The sequence below is a fragment of the Chenopodium album genome, chromosome 3, assembly GCF_948465745.1.
Source record: "Chenopodium album chromosome 3, dcCheAlbu1.1, whole genome shotgun sequence".
In the NCBI taxonomy this organism is placed as follows: Eukaryota; Viridiplantae; Streptophyta; class Magnoliopsida; order Caryophyllales; family Amaranthaceae; genus Chenopodium; species Chenopodium album.
This window is the reverse complement of record NC_137836.1, coordinates 75,850,603-75,865,831: the sequence shown is the minus strand read 5'-3', so window position 1 is coordinate 75,865,831 and position 15,229 is coordinate 75,850,603. Positions and strand designations below refer to the sequence as shown.

At 32.7% G+C, this 15,229-nt stretch overlaps 2 protein-coding genes and 1 pseudogene across 2 annotated transcripts; all 3 read right to left on the bottom strand.

The window, feature by feature from the left end:
* Positions 1 to 314: 314 nt before the first annotated feature.
* Positions 315 to 1,663, bottom strand: LOC145625403 (uncharacterized). The gene is made up of 6 exons (XM_081678450.1): positions 1,447 to 1,663; positions 1,299 to 1,355; positions 952 to 1,205; positions 644 to 856; positions 470 to 561; positions 315 to 387 (listed from the first exon to the last, which is right to left on the bottom strand). The coding sequence occupies exons 1-6, from the start codon at positions 1,661 to 1,663 to the stop codon at positions 315 to 317; spliced, it is 906 nt and encodes a 301-aa protein (XP_081534576.1).
* A 232-nt stretch (positions 1,664 to 1,895) lies between these two features.
* Positions 1,896 to 5,430, bottom strand: LOC145625402 (uncharacterized). Its single transcript, XM_081678449.1, has 3 exons — positions 2,834 to 5,430; positions 2,687 to 2,756; positions 1,896 to 2,573 (listed from the first exon to the last, which is right to left on the bottom strand). Exons 1-3 carry the CDS (start codon positions 5,428 to 5,430, stop codon positions 1,896 to 1,898), a joined length of 3,345 nt encoding a protein of 1,114 aa, XP_081534575.1.
* Positions 5,431 to 10,815: 5,385 nt separating this feature from the next.
* LOC145625401 (alkane hydroxylase MAH1 pseudogene) lies at positions 10,816 to 12,411 on the bottom strand (annotated as a pseudogene).
* Positions 12,412 to 15,229: the final 2,818 nt, after the last annotated feature.

The following is a 15,229-nucleotide window of genomic DNA, read 5'->3' as shown; positions in this document are numbered from 1 at the left end:
CATTATTCTCTTTCTGTTTCTCGTGGAGACTTGCTGTGAGATCTGCTCTAGTAGGTAAAGGGCCTCGTACATCCTTAGGTCTTACACCAAAGCCAAAACAAACTACAGTACCACGATCTTGTGGCCCAAAGCATTTTTCAACAACGTCAAAGTGTGAGAGTGATGGATTTTCTGTTTCCACACTTACTATCTCATCCTACAGAAATTTTTAGAAAAAAATCATTATACTAGTTCCACACATATATAATGATGTTAGTTTTTTTTAAAACTACAAAGATGACATACATATTTTGCAATTTCAGGCTCTTTTAAGTTCATTGACTTCCCTGATCTAGTCTTCTTGAAAATAGCAGAAATAGGAGGTGGATCCTTTCCTTCTTTTCCACCCTTCAAAGTTAATCAGATCGTCACAATATTATTATTATCCAGTAGTACAAAATTTAAGGCTATAAGTAGAAGTTAATCTTACCATTTCTTCCCAAATAATTTGTCTGAAAGGTGTACTACCAGTGTGATGAGGCATGGTAAGTTTTTCTCGGTTGCTGGAATTTCTTGAGCTAACTTTTTGTAATACATAACAGAAAATTAAAAATAAATAGCATTGTCACTTTTATAAAGATTGGCTAAATATTATCAAACTTACTATAAAAGAAGGACTTGAAAAATGCTCTTTCACAAGCCACTCCCAGTCTTCTGGAGTTAAATCATTAGGTGTTTGCTTCAAAGCATGTTCAAGACCACCTTTCTTAATTATTGACTCTTGCATCAATATGCCTCTCCAATTTTGCCACAATCTCTTCATATGATCAATAGTTGATCTACGATCTAATTCAAATCCTTTACCAGCAAATTTGTTCTACACAATTATATGAATTAATTCAATCCTAGTTTAAAAAAAAAGTATTAATGGAACAGAATATACTACATATAAATCATAAACTAGTACTTTACCAGAACTGACAGCCACAAATGCTCCTTCGTAGCATTATCTATCTCATCCCATGAATGCACTCTAACAGGACATATTGTGCGATCTCGAACAAGTTTTCCCATGTGTCGTGACAAATCTTTATGGTTTTCACCAACTGGACCACTCATATAAAAGTCAACCTCCAACTTTTCACCTTCTTTTAAATTTGCTACTTTCTTGCACTTGTTTACACCCCTTGGCTTTGAATCAGGTCTTCGATTTCTCTTCCTTGTTGCTGAGTTACATACTTATCATTAAAATTTTTTTGATCAAACAATTATAATGCAATAACATTATACAAATTGTAGGATAAAAGTTAATAAAATACCTTCCTCTTGGTTTGGTGAAGACTCTTGATTGCAAAGAATTCTGATCGATAAAGTCACTAAGGGCAGCATTATTAATACATCTCTGCATCATATCTTCATTATCGACATCCAAATTCAATGCTTCAATGAGATTTTCACGGTCATTGCCGTCATTCATCTCCTCATCTCTAGGTGTTCCATTGGTATTTTGATTCACAACCCTCCTATTTTTAGAGGCATTTGGAGCTTGATGATCTTTACTCGTGATTTCAGAAGGTGTCTTGCTCAACATTCCAAGAAGAAAAGATGCTTTTAACCTTGAACCACGTGATGAACCAAGTTGTCCAGGTGCAAGATATGTAGGCTTCTTCCCAATTGGTGCCATTTCCCTACAAAAGATAACTTTCATCGTACAATGCAAAAAATTAATGGGTTAGTTTTAATAAAATAGCATAAAAATCTGGTGTGAAATTGAACAGAAAAGAAAATAAAGACAAAAAAAAAATTAACAGTAACACAAAAAACAGCAATGTCAAAAGGAAATACAATACAAAATAAATAAAATTAACTAATATAAGAACTCAACCACATTAAAACACAAGTAACTAGTTTTTTTATTAGTTTCTTTTTCGTTTTTTTGTCAAAGTAGAAGCATCAACGATCTCAGGTTCCACATCAATCCTATCTTCAATGTTTATTCCATTATGTGTGTATTCTGATTCATGTGTAACAAAATTCAGCACAAAAGATTCCCCTTCCTGATATGCAGCATCATCATCATCAGATACTTGTTCCCCCATTGACATGTCATAAGTAGCTCGAGGTTTGGTCTTAACTGCAACTCGCCAACTACCTTTGTTTACAACATCGGCTGCATAAAATGCTTGTGATACTTGACTTGCTAACACAAAGGGTTCATTTGTTTTCAAGAATCGTTGGCTATTAACACTAACATACCCAAATTTATCCACATTAATGCCTCTTCTAGAATCTAGCACATCAAACCAATCACAGCGAAAAAAGACTATATAATTGCCTCCCAAATACTCCAATTTGATCACTTCTGTCAACACACCATAGAAGACCAAGTTTTCGTGGCCATCACCTGTATCACCTAATACCACTACTCCACTATTTTGTGTTGCTAAAGATTTATCACGCTGAACTGTATAAAACCTAAACCCATTAGCAACATATCCACTATAAGATTTAACATATTGAATAGGACCACGAGATAAGGACAAAAGCTCATCCCCATAAGGACAATTATTGTTTTCTTCATGTAACTTCTCAACCTGAAACATACAAAAAAAATATATATGATAAACATCATAAAAGTTACATATAAAAGGGCAAAAAATATTTAATTCTGTTGGTACAGACACATACTTTTTTTTCTGAACCATACTACAAAGTTTGCACCTTGCTCTTGTGCAAATAGTTCAACACCCTCATTTGATATTATATCAGCATATTCCCTACATTGCAAATTGATCGAGTTATTAAGAAATTACACAAATTCAACAAGTTAATAATTTTAATTTGATACACTTACCGTAAGAATTGTTCAACTTCGCTACAATTTTTCAAGGCATAGATGTGTGCTTGTTGCCTTTCTTCCACATCAAAATTGTTATTCTTTGCGGCTCCTAATGATCTTCCCGAGTGAGAAAATATAGAAATCTTTTTCAAGCTTTTGTTTTCAGCATCATGGTTTCTCTCAAGACGATTAAACCTTGTTTCAACATCATTTAAGTACCTTGACCATAAGGTCATACACTCATCCACCAGATCACCCTCTGCTATTGAACCCTCAGGACGGGCTTTGTTACGCACATATAACTTCAGTGTATGAAGATATTGATCTCCAGGGTACATCCAACGAAATTGTACAGGCCCACCAAGAATTACCTCATCTACTAAGTGAACACTTAAATGCAGCATTACATCAAAACAAGAAGGTGGCATCCATGCTTCTAACTTAGAAAGAATCAGAGGAATTTGGGATTTAATTTTTTCAAGGTGCTCAACTTGTACAGATTTTGCACACAAGACACTGAAAAACTGACATAACTCAATTAAAGGCTTAGATACATCTTTTACCAAAAGGCCACGTATTACAAGAGGAAGTACACTTTGTAACAAAACATGACAATCATGACTCTTTAATCCTGTAATCTTACACTCTTTCACATTCACACAACGAGAAATATTAGCAGCAAACCCATCTGGAACTTTCAGGTCTTTTAAAAATTTACACAATATCTCTTTTTGACTCTTAGTTAATGTATAAGGTGCATGAGGCAATTCAGTTTTATCACCCTTAGATATAGGATGAAGTTTTTCCATAATACCCAATGCCTCCATATCAAGACGAGAGTTAGTTGTATCTTTTGTTTTCCCTTTGATATTCATTATGGTTCCCAAAATAATATCACAAATGTTCTTTTCAATATGCATTACATCTAAATTGTGTCGCAACAAAAGTGTTTTCCAGTAAGGTAACTGAAAAAAAATACTTTTTTTGTTCCAATTATCCCCTCTAGTTTTGTGACATACTTTAGTTTTCTTAGTAGGATCCTTAGAAAAACAAACACCTTCAAGATCTCCTACTTGCTCAAGCACTTCGTTCCCGGACAATGGCTTAGGTGGCTCTCCTTTTTCCTTTTTCCCAAAAACATCTTTCTTCCTTCTCCACGGGTGATTAACAGGAAGAAAATGTCGATGACGCATATAGACATGCTTAGAACAATTTTTCAACCTCAAAGAAGTATTTTTTTTGTGACAACAAGGACAAGCCAATTTTCCCTTTGTACTCCATCCAGATAATATTCCATAAGCAGGAAAATCGTTAATAGTAGAAAGTAAAGATGCATGTAATTTGAAGTTTTCACCTTTGGATGCATCATAGGTTTCAACACCCACTTCCCATAACTCTTTCAACTCTTCTATCAAAGGTTGTAAATAGACATCAATTGCATCCCCAGGACCTCTTGGACCAGGTATAAGCATTGACAACATCATATTAGATTGTTTCATACAAACCCAAGGAGGTAAATTATATGGGACTAGCATAACAGGCCAAATACTATATGAATTTGCAATATTAGAAAATGGTTTGAATCCATCACTAATTAACCCTAACCTGACATTACGAGGTTCTGAAGAAAAGGTTGCATGTTGTTCATTAAAATGTTGCCATGCTTTACCATCAGCAGGGTGATTAATCACACCAATTTCAATATGTCTGTCATGATACCATCTCATATCAGAGGCTGTCTTAGAACACATGAACAAACGTTGAAGTCTAGGCTTTAGTGGGAAATAACGAAGTACCTTCTGGGGTATTCTCTTACCTTTTTTGTTGGTTCTAGTTTCTCCACTATGCTTACCTTGCTTCCACCTAGCAGCCTTACATACTTTACAACATTCTAATTGTTCATCATCTTTCCAAAAGAGCATACAGTCATTAACACATGCATCTATCTTTTGATAAGAGAGACCTAAATCTTTAACAGTCTTTTCAGCATCATAAAAACAATCAGGAAGGGATGACTCTTTTGGTAGTAGCTGAGTTTTCAAAAATTGCAGCAACATAGTAAATGACTCATTACTCCATCTACCAAGAGTTTTAATGTGAAGCAGATTAACAATTGCAGACAATCTGGATGAGTTTGAGCCTTCATACAATGGTTTTTGAAAATCATCAAACAATCTATAAAATCTCATTGCATCATTATTTGGATTTTCAGGTATACAAGTAGGTGAATCCATATACATATCATTTTCAGGAATATCACAATTAGGAAAAATATCCCTAAGCATTGTTTGTATCTCTGCTTCGTTATCACTTTCTAATAACTCATCACCATGATTTCTTGTTGGTGATTCAAAGAAATTCTCACCCACCCTCTCCCCGTGATGATACCAAAATGTATAACTTTGGATGATGCCAAAGGTTAGCAAATGATCTCTAACCATATTTTGAGAACCAAATGATGAATTTTTGCATTTTACACAAGGACATTTAATCTTCTCTTTTTCACCTGTCCTCTCAAATGCATATTTAATAAAATTTTCAACTCCAGTTTCATATTCATTATTCAAACGATCATCTCCTGCTAGTTTCATCCATAGTTTACAAGGTGCCATAATATGAAATTACAAATTTACATCACCCTTAAAGATTTTTTTACCATGATTTGTTGAAGACAACATATAAGCATATAGTACAATAAAGTATAGTTAATCCTAGGTACCAATAGCTATTTAACTTAGCAATTTAATTATAATTTTAATATGTAACAATCAAAGGAATGGACTTAAAAGGAAAATGGTCAAACAAGAAAGATCCAATATCATCCATAGCTATACTATGTGCACCTTATAAACAATATAGTTAAATAAACCAACAAATTGAGAATTACTATAAATTTTTCACCAATTAATTAGCATATAAGACAAAAATACCAATCACAAGAACCAAGAGCAAAAAGTTTAGTGTCATACGATTAATGTGGGGCAAACATATGAAACATTAACAACATATATTCAATAATAAACAAAAAGAATTACTATAAGTTAATCACTTTATTTTCAATCTATTCTTTATGATTAAATCGAAAGACCCACTATATGGGATCACTCATACTTTGTATAAAAGTATGTGGCTTACATATAAATTACATAAAAATAAAGAAGCAGAACAACTATCTTACTTTACTACATAATCATTTACAAAGAAGACAAGAAAAAGTTAAGCTCTAAAGACATTCATCCAATTTTGCCTATTCTGAAGGTATGTAGATGCATATTCTTGTTAAAAAAAACTCAATTTTTCTTAAAGACGTCATATCACATATACTCTGCTCCTACTAATATTTTACTCTTTGTTCTTCCCACTACAAAACATAATTGGTTAAATTAAGGCCAAACTATTTAACAAATGAAGTAATCTTTTGGATTCCTCAAACTATTATTTAATTAACTTTCACTTTCTTTTCTAAAATTCCCACTATAAAAACCCCATTCTTCCATCTCTACTGATAATTTCTAGAACAAAACCCAAAACAACGACAAATTTGCTAACCCTGTACCACCTAAAAAAAGCAGTTAAACCCATAGAAAAAATTATACCTTAGAAATGAAAACAGAAAAATGAATAGAAAATTAAACCCATATAAAGATGATTAAACGAAAATAAAATTGAAAAGATTAGGCTTACCTCAACAGGTTTTCCCCCCACAATCACAGTTCAACACTTAGCAACTTGGAACAAATCGAACAATTGAGCGAATTATATCCAAATTTTAGGCCTTTGGAGTATGAATCTACTAAAATACTAATCAAATTTAAGATTAGTGAGGAAAATCCAAGCTCAACAAGTAGAATCACTTTTGACAATTATCAAACTTGGAAAGAGAAAATGAAAAAGTGACGGTGAATCGGTGAAGAAATGACAAAGGAAACAAAGGGTTTATTTCCTGACTTTTCTTTTTCATTTTCAACTTTAATTTATTTTTATTTTTAATTGAAGTTGTATTGTCATTTCAAGCATTTTTTTAAAAAATAAAGTTTATTTGATAAACACAACCACTAACTAGTCGTAAATAAATTTCATATGGACGTAATTGTTATTGCAAACCCGGGAAGAATCCCGCCTTACTTTTGGCGAAATTTTGGTATTTTTGACGACGAGAATATTGACAAAGTACAACGAGATTCGTAACTGGTTGTAAATAACTATACTATTCGCGACCACTTAATAAACTCGATGTTGATACTGATTTATTGCGACAAAAAACGCGTATGGTCGTGAATTTTGGTCGTAAATAGACCTTTTTCTAGTAGTGCTTACTCCCAACTGCTCCCTGCACTGCACCGCACCAAAACAAACCAGCCGCATGAACCAGCAAACGCCACCGACCAGCTTCTCCTCTCACCTCGGAATACCAACCACCCCAATCCCCTCCCACACCACCGCAGCAGTCCCGCACCACCTCAACAATTAAACGACACCAAACCGTAACTTTTCCCCCAATTTGATTTTAATTGTTAAATTTTCAATTTTGGTTCAGTTAGATCGAGATTAAATACACAAAACTTGTTTTAATTGATTTTTACAATGAAAATCTGCGCGAATATAGTTTAATTGGTCGAGATTGTTTGAATTACGCCTAAAATTTTTTGAAAAATGGTCGAAAATCTGGAAAGAGAAGGAAGGAGGGAGGAGGATGATGCGGTGGTGGGTCGAGGAGAGAGGGGCGAGCCACTATGGTGCGGTGGTGCAGCTGGAGGTGCGGCGGTGGTGCGGTGGTGGTGCGGCTGGAGGTGCGGTGGTGGTACTTGTGATGGAGGAGAGAGAGGTGTTTGGGTGTTTTTGGGTTTTTTTTTTTAAATTTATTTATTTTGAAGTTAATGAAAAGTTAACTTAAGTTAACGGAAGGATTAGGGTAGGGTTACAGCGTAAACACTAAAGGTACCTTAGGGGTACAGCGTAGAATTTTGAAAATGGGTGGGCACAGCTTGGAAAAGTCAATACCTCAGGAGCACTATATAGAAAAACTCAAAACAATTTCTAAAAAAACCGAACCCAGCCTCAGCAAGCAACATCCCCTGCCACCTCGTGGCAGCCCTTGCCATCCCTACCCTTCCCCTCATTGAATCCGACCACCCCCTCGTTTCCCTATTTCGGCCATAATTTGATTGATTGGATTGGATTGGATTTTGAGGACGAACCTAAAATCCAAAACCCAAAAATCAGAAGGGTTAGTGGGTGGTCGGAATTCGAGAAAGGAGGGGAAAGAGGAAGGGTTTTGAGGTGTTTGGAGAAGGAATGGGAAGGATGGTTGACAAGGGTGGGGAGGCTGGAAAAGGAAGTGTGAACGGGGAGGGTAGGTGTTCGGAAATAGGGGGCTTGAATTTATGGAGGGAAAGGGAAGAATAAGGAGAAAAAAGGGGAAAAATTAGTTTAAAAAAAATTGAAAAATACTTTGTGGATAAATGAAAACACGACACGTGGCTGGTGGCATGATGTCTAAGGTCAAGCGATTTGTTTGGCCAAAAAAAAAAAAAATACTACCTCTTTTTCTTTTTAGTTGAGACGTATTTCTTTTTAGGAAGTTTTTTTTTTAGGTGACACGTTTCCTTTTAGAGTAAATTTTTTACCTTGCATTTACAAGATAACTCATTTGCTTTTTCATTCTCTGTCACTCTCTCTCCTCTCCTTAATATATGTGCCTAAATTAAACGTGTCAAGTAAATAGAAACGGAGGAAGTATAAAATAAGAACCCTCCTCAAAACTTGGATTATTCATGAATAATCCAATATTTGGATTAATAGATTTGAATGGCCAAATGATTGGATCATTTAAATCAATTTTTCCTTTTTTCTATACTACGTGCTTATTAAATTCTATACTACGAATATGATAAGTGAGTTCTGTAATCACTTTTAAGAGCCAATAAACATATATTTTCATATAGTTTACTATACATTAGTTGCATATTAGGTCATACTTTTATTCAATATAATTATATAAACATATATTTAATACTTGTATAGTTTAGTATACATTAGTTGTCATACTTTTATTTGCATTTATCCACTTCTTGGTTAAAGGTTTTATCTTTGATTCTTTGCTTGTTTTGTTTCGAAATTAAAGGTTTATGTTTCCTTCACCAAATTTCTGGTTTCAAGCGATTTATTGTGTGGATAATTAGATAGGAGGACCCCGCCAATTCCACAGTGAATCTAACTTAGATTTCATCCTATATTGATCATTTATGAGAAGTGCTGGAAGCATCCCAACAAGGGAGCAATAATTAGTTAGTTGGAAGCCCATTTTGTTGCGAAATAACTCAAATAAGTAGAAGAAAATAAAGCAGAGAAGTATTGCGGACTGCGGAGTATTTATTTGGTTTGTCTAACGTGTGTTCATGGTCAAGACACACATTAAGCTACGAAAATAATTACTCCATAGTTTATCTACTGTATTTTCTTTAATTTTTTTTTTTTTTTTTGCCATGATTTATAAAAAAATTTGATTAGAGTAGGTGAACGGACCACTTTATCAAAATAATATTAACTCCAAAAATTAGAGAAAGCTTAGGTACAAGATTATTATGATTAATTTATCCCTTTATATTTGTTATTTTTTTCTCAAAGTGCACGCAAAAAGGTGTGCTATTTTTTTTTTTTGAAAGGTTTGCTATATTTAAAATAAGAAAAATGTATTTTTTTTGAATTTAGGGCTATCAGCCATACTGGTTTTAATTTAGGGTTGCAATTTTTTGGGTTGAGTAATTGCATACTTCTTAGTTGACACATTTCATATTTAATATCTCTAAATATTAATACAAAAAAATTATATGGAGTAGAAAAAATAGAAAGAAAAAAAAAAGAAATTCAAAAGTTACTATTATGAAAATTTACATTGAGACGATTTTTACAAAATTTCAAATGATTATATTTTATTATACTATATACATCTAGTCGTGACTGGATTCATATTGTAAAATATTTTCATGATCCAATTCAATTCCTAATCACAGATTTTTTTTTTTATTTTTTTTATTATTATTATTAATTTTTTGACACCGAAATAAAAGATCTTGTTGAGTTGTTCATTACAAAAACTGGAACAAAACATCACAGATCAACTAGTTAATTCAGTATGTATGACAGTCTGTGCTACAACTTGTACTTGCTTGTGTCCTTTTCATGCATTTACCCATGAGATCTTATTAGAAGAAGACTTTAATACGGATAGGGGTTTGTTAAAGTGAACCCATATTTACTTAGTAACACCTGCATTAATAAGTAAATTGATTGTTTACTTCAATTAAGGGGTGTGTTCTTTTCTTGACAAAAATAAGTTATGATCGTAGTATAAGTTAAATTTTGGGCTGGGACCAGGCTTCATGTTTCTATCTTTAGCCCATATTCAGCCATGATCCTTTATTAAATATACAACTTTCCTCCGTTTCATAATAATCGTAACACTTTGATCGACACACATGCTAATGCATAACTTTGACCATATATATTTATTATTATATATTACGGAGTATTAGGAAATATAAAAAAAATTAACATAATGAAAATATTTTACATGGCAACCTTGCGTTTTTTATATATTGATTAAAAAAAAAATATAGTTAAAGTAAACAAATAAATAGTGTAAAAGTCAAAAAGTTGAGATTATTACGAAATAAATGGAGTACGCATAAGGAAATATATAACATATATTGCACCCAAGTAAAAGTAATTTAAGTATGTAAGAATCTACATCATACCTGTATAAATTCACATAACAAATATGATAACACGTACGGAGTAGCATTTTTTTCATGAATTGAACAATTTGATCATATATATTCATATATTGAGAAGAAAATTTTACAAGAAATAATACATACTTGTATAATCTATAGAATCTTGAAATTTTTGCTATATCACATATAACACTGGTGTAACAAAAATGGACCACAACACTTATAAATTGAACATATAATTTTGCATCACTTGTGCTTGAACTAATTTTGAGAACGACGAATGATCTTTACCTTAAATCCATGCTTCATACGAAGAGTTATAGAGAGATCGAGGACAAGAGGTTGTCCTTCGTCGACAGGTTTTATATCATAGTGCCGGATGATGTAGGCAGCTACAATCTTCATTTGCGTGAAAACCATCTGCTTTCCCATGCAAGTCCTTGGCCCTGCGCCAAACACCGCAAACTTGTACGATGGCTCATGTTTAATCACCCCTCCTTCTGTTATCCATCTTTCGGGTTTGAACTCGTTGCAATCATCTCCCCATATCGATTTCATCCTTCCCATGGAATGCATGTTGAAGATGATTTCAGTACTTGGATTCACTCGATGACCACTAGGAAGGACGTCGGGCTCAATTGATGACTTGTGATTGAATACTAACGCAGGGTAGAGTCTTAGTGTTTCACATATTGTAGCATGAAGATATGTTAGTTGGCTACTAAGCTCTTTGAAATTGCTTAGAAACCTATCATAGTTATTGTTCACTTGTATCATCATCGCGTCTAGTTCTATTCTAATCTTGTGAGTAACTTGAGGGTTTTTTGAGAGAAGGTAAAAAAACAGGTTTAGTTCAGTACTTGTTGTCTCTCCCCCAGCCAAGAAAAAATTTGAAATTGTATCCCTTAAAAATTTATCATTATTATCATGGCTCTTTAACTTTATAGCATTTTGTTCAGCATCCATAAATAAGGTCAATAGATCTACTCTACTTACCTGGTCTATTTCATTATCCTTTGGCTTAGATGTTCCTTTCCTCCTTTCTTCTCTCTTCTTATTTATGCACTTGTAAACAAAGTCATCAAGGATTTTCCACGCTTGCTTGTGCCTCTTCTCTCCTCCTATATTCAACCACCTTTGGAATTTCCATATACATGTTGGCAATACGTGACGAGTGAAAATAGTGTGTTCGAGGTTAGCCACAGCCTTTAAGAGTGGAAATTCAGGCAAAACAATTGAAAGAGACCACGGATCGTGGTCCATCATAATCGTACACATTATATCATACATAAACCTTAAGAATACATCTTGTAGGTCAATCTCAATATCGTGCTTAGAAACATGGTCAAAGAATGGGATTAGTCCATTCTCGACTTTTTTCCGTGTTATATTGATCAAAGAGTGGAGGAATTGAGGATGATGAAGAAAAGAATGAGCCACATTTCGATGGTAACTCCATATATCCGAATCCGAATTAAGGATCCCATCGCCAAGGACATCAAAGATTTCGTAAAATTTGGAACCCTTAACAAAAGATCCAAATTTCTTGCTATATATGTGGTTAATGTTAGCAGGATCAACGGTAGCTAGAATGTTCATATTAGCAAACCAAGGGCCTTTAATATGAAAGGTCATGTTAGAATTTTCGAAAAGTTCAACAGAAAAGTCATGAATATTATGCAAATTTTTGAGGAGTGCAGGAAGCATCCCAACTAGGGGCCAATTAGTTGGGAGCCCATTTTTGTTGCGAAAAACATAGCAAAAGATTACAAATAAAGAAAGGAAAAGTGTATTGATTAACAAGTAATACTCCATTAAGAATGTTAGTGAATTGATAGGAGTATATATGTTGGTTTATTTGAGAGTTTGGTTGTTGATTGTACGTGACAATATATGTGCTATTTATAGTAAGGTGTAGAATATAATGGTCTAGAATATACTGGTGTATTTTAGGCCCACAGAAAATCAATTGGAATAAGTGGATTGTATTCTCCATTTCTCCATAATAAGTAGTATACCAATAAAAAGCGAAAATAAATGAAAATGATAATCGAGTGTAATAATGTACTTGTAGACTTGTAGTTTGTCTTTATAATCTTATATCTATTGTATCTATCTTTCAATATATGGACGGAAAAGTAGATGTGAGCATGGTGACTAGAAATACAAAGTAGCTCGAATTCTAGAAGCCTTTATATTCTATCTATCTCAAAGTAATTGGCACGGTTAAATTTTACACCGCAGTGATGCACAAGTTTGACCTTAATTATATAAAATCAATTATTAGGGAAAAAAAATATATAAAAAGTTTATATTATGAGACTTTATATTAATATCTTCTGGTATATAACAACATATTTCAGATAAATTTTATTTTTAAGTTTAGACTATAGCAAAAATAATGGGAAACGGGACTTGTAAGGGGGGACTTATAGATTCCGCTAATTTTTTATAATAATAGTCCCCCCTTATAAAATCTATATAGGAGGTTCAACTATAGTACTATACCATGATCCATGGTTGGTTCAAATTTCTTGGCATTCTCCAATCAGCCGATTAACATTTGTCATGAATAATTCAGGACAAAGACATGTTTTGCATATGAAAAGCATGTTCTTAGACAATGAAGTAAAATAATCTTGATCTAGCTAGGGTACTAATACTATGATTGCTTAATAATAATACTTCATGACTGTTTACAGTTTAGCACTTCCTAATAATTGGTATTAGCTATGTTGACACAATAAATATTAGGTCCAGTGTGAATTTCCCTATTATTTGTAATTGGTAATGTCACCCTGCCCACATTCAGACTATATTGGGATAAGCATTATGATTAACGAAAAGTAAAATCTATGTAGAATGGTCAATAACTACGGTACGGCCCATGGTGGATTTACTTAAATTACTCCCTTTGTCGTCCCTTAATTTTTTGCTCCATAGGAATAATGATTATTGGTTGGGAAGAGTTTATGAGATAGAAAAGTAGTGAGATCGACCTAAAGTAATTAGTGTGACTTGTAAAAGTAAATTTGAGGTCTCACATAACCATATATGGTATGGGATGGGCCGGTGACCCGAGGGGGAGACTTAAAGGGTAGGATCATAAAGTGGGGAAAATTAAACATTTAGGGACAAAGAGAGTAATCGACATTATATATTCAATCAGTTGATCAACTTTCGTCATGAATAATTTAGGAACAATGACTTGTTTAGCATGAAAAGTATGTTCTAAGAACAATGGATTAATATTATTTCGATTTGGGGTACTAATGATTACTTAATAATAATACTTCATGACTGTTTAACACTCTATAATAATTGGTATGCATTATTAGGAATTAGGACTTTAATTAGGAGTACAATGCAATATGCATATTATAAAACAATTGCATGATTAGGAATCACATCCCATCACTTGAAAACTAAGACTAAGCCAAAGGATAGAGTTTTGGGATTAATCTTATACTCAGGGCCTGTTCCGTTTGACTGAACTCAGCTGAACTGAACTGAACTGAACTGAACTGAACTGAACTGAACCGAGCTGAACTGAACTGAACTGAACTGAACTGAACTGAACTGAACTGAACTGAGCTGAACTGAACTGAACTGAACTGAACTGAACTGAACTTATTAATTAGTGATTTTTAACTACGGATTAGTGATCTTTTATTATTTATTGATATTTATTACTATACATATGTGTATATACAAATGTACATATTAAAATATTTACGAAAAATATACTATATAATTATAATTATAAAATGTATGGAAAATATATTATAAAATGTATGGAAAATATATTAAAAACTTGAAACCTCTAAACATTTTAAACACATATACTATTTAATTCAAAAATAAAATAGTATTAGGACAAAAGAACACAAAACACTTACATGTATCTAACCCATTTAAACAAATTTTAAATAAAATAATATATATATAAAAATAAAAATTAAAAAAAAAAAAAAAAAAAAAAAAACCAACAAAACACCCTAACTAACCCACGATGCTCTAACCCCAAATAAAGAGAAAGAAAATTAGTTGTGTAGTACTCTAACTGACTATGAAAATTAGTTTAAGTTGTGTAGTACTCTAATTTTCTCAATGAGATTAACATTAGAAATATGTTTCAAAAAAATAGAACCATTTGAACAATGAATTGTATCAATATTATTATTGTTATTATCATTATTATTAATTATTGATAATTATTATTATTATTTATTGATTATTATTATTAGTATTATTAGTATTATTATTATTAATATTATTGTTAATATTATTATTATTATTATTATTATTATTATTATTATTATTATTATTATTATTATTATTATTATTATTATTATTATTATTATTATTATTATTATTATTATTATTATTATTTTTGATGTTGTTGTCGTTGAATAAGAGCTTAAAAGAATGAAATTTGGCTTTATATCATTAGCAATATCATTAGACATAAATTAAGAGCTGAGCTGAACTGAACTGAACTGAACTGAACTGAACTGAACTGAACTGAGCTGAACTGAACTGAACTGAACTGAACTGAACTGAACTGAACTGAACTGAACTGAACTGAGCTGAACTGAACTGAACTGAACTGAACTGAACTGAACTGAACTGAACTGAACTGAACTGAACTGAACTGAACTGAATTTCAACGGAA

Bases quoted from the DNA above. Each gene is read 5' to 3' on its own strand.
- LOC145625402 (XM_081678449.1), bottom strand. From the start codon at position 5,430: ATGGCACCTTGTAAACTATGGATGAAACTAGCAGGAGATGATCGTTTG. The intron at 2,757-2,833 runs GTAAGTGTATCA...TTTGCAATGTAG, and splicing joins GAAGTTGAACAATTCTTACG to GGAATATGCTGATATAATAT. The intron at 2,574-2,686 runs GTATGGTTCAGA...TGTATGTTTCAG, and splicing joins AGCAAGGTGCAAACTTTGTA to GTTGAGAAGTTACATGAAGA.
- LOC145625403 (XM_081678450.1), bottom strand. From the start codon at position 1,663: ATGGCACCAATTGGGAAGAAGCCTACATATCTTGCACCTGGACAACTT. The intron at 1,356-1,446 runs GCAATGACCGTG...TGCTGCCCTTAG, and splicing joins AGATGAGGAGATGAATGACG to TGACTTTATCGATCAGAATT. The intron at 857-951 runs GTAAAGTACTAG...ATAATTGTGTAG, and splicing joins ATTTGTGGCTGTCAGTTCTG to AACAAATTTGCTGGTAAAGG.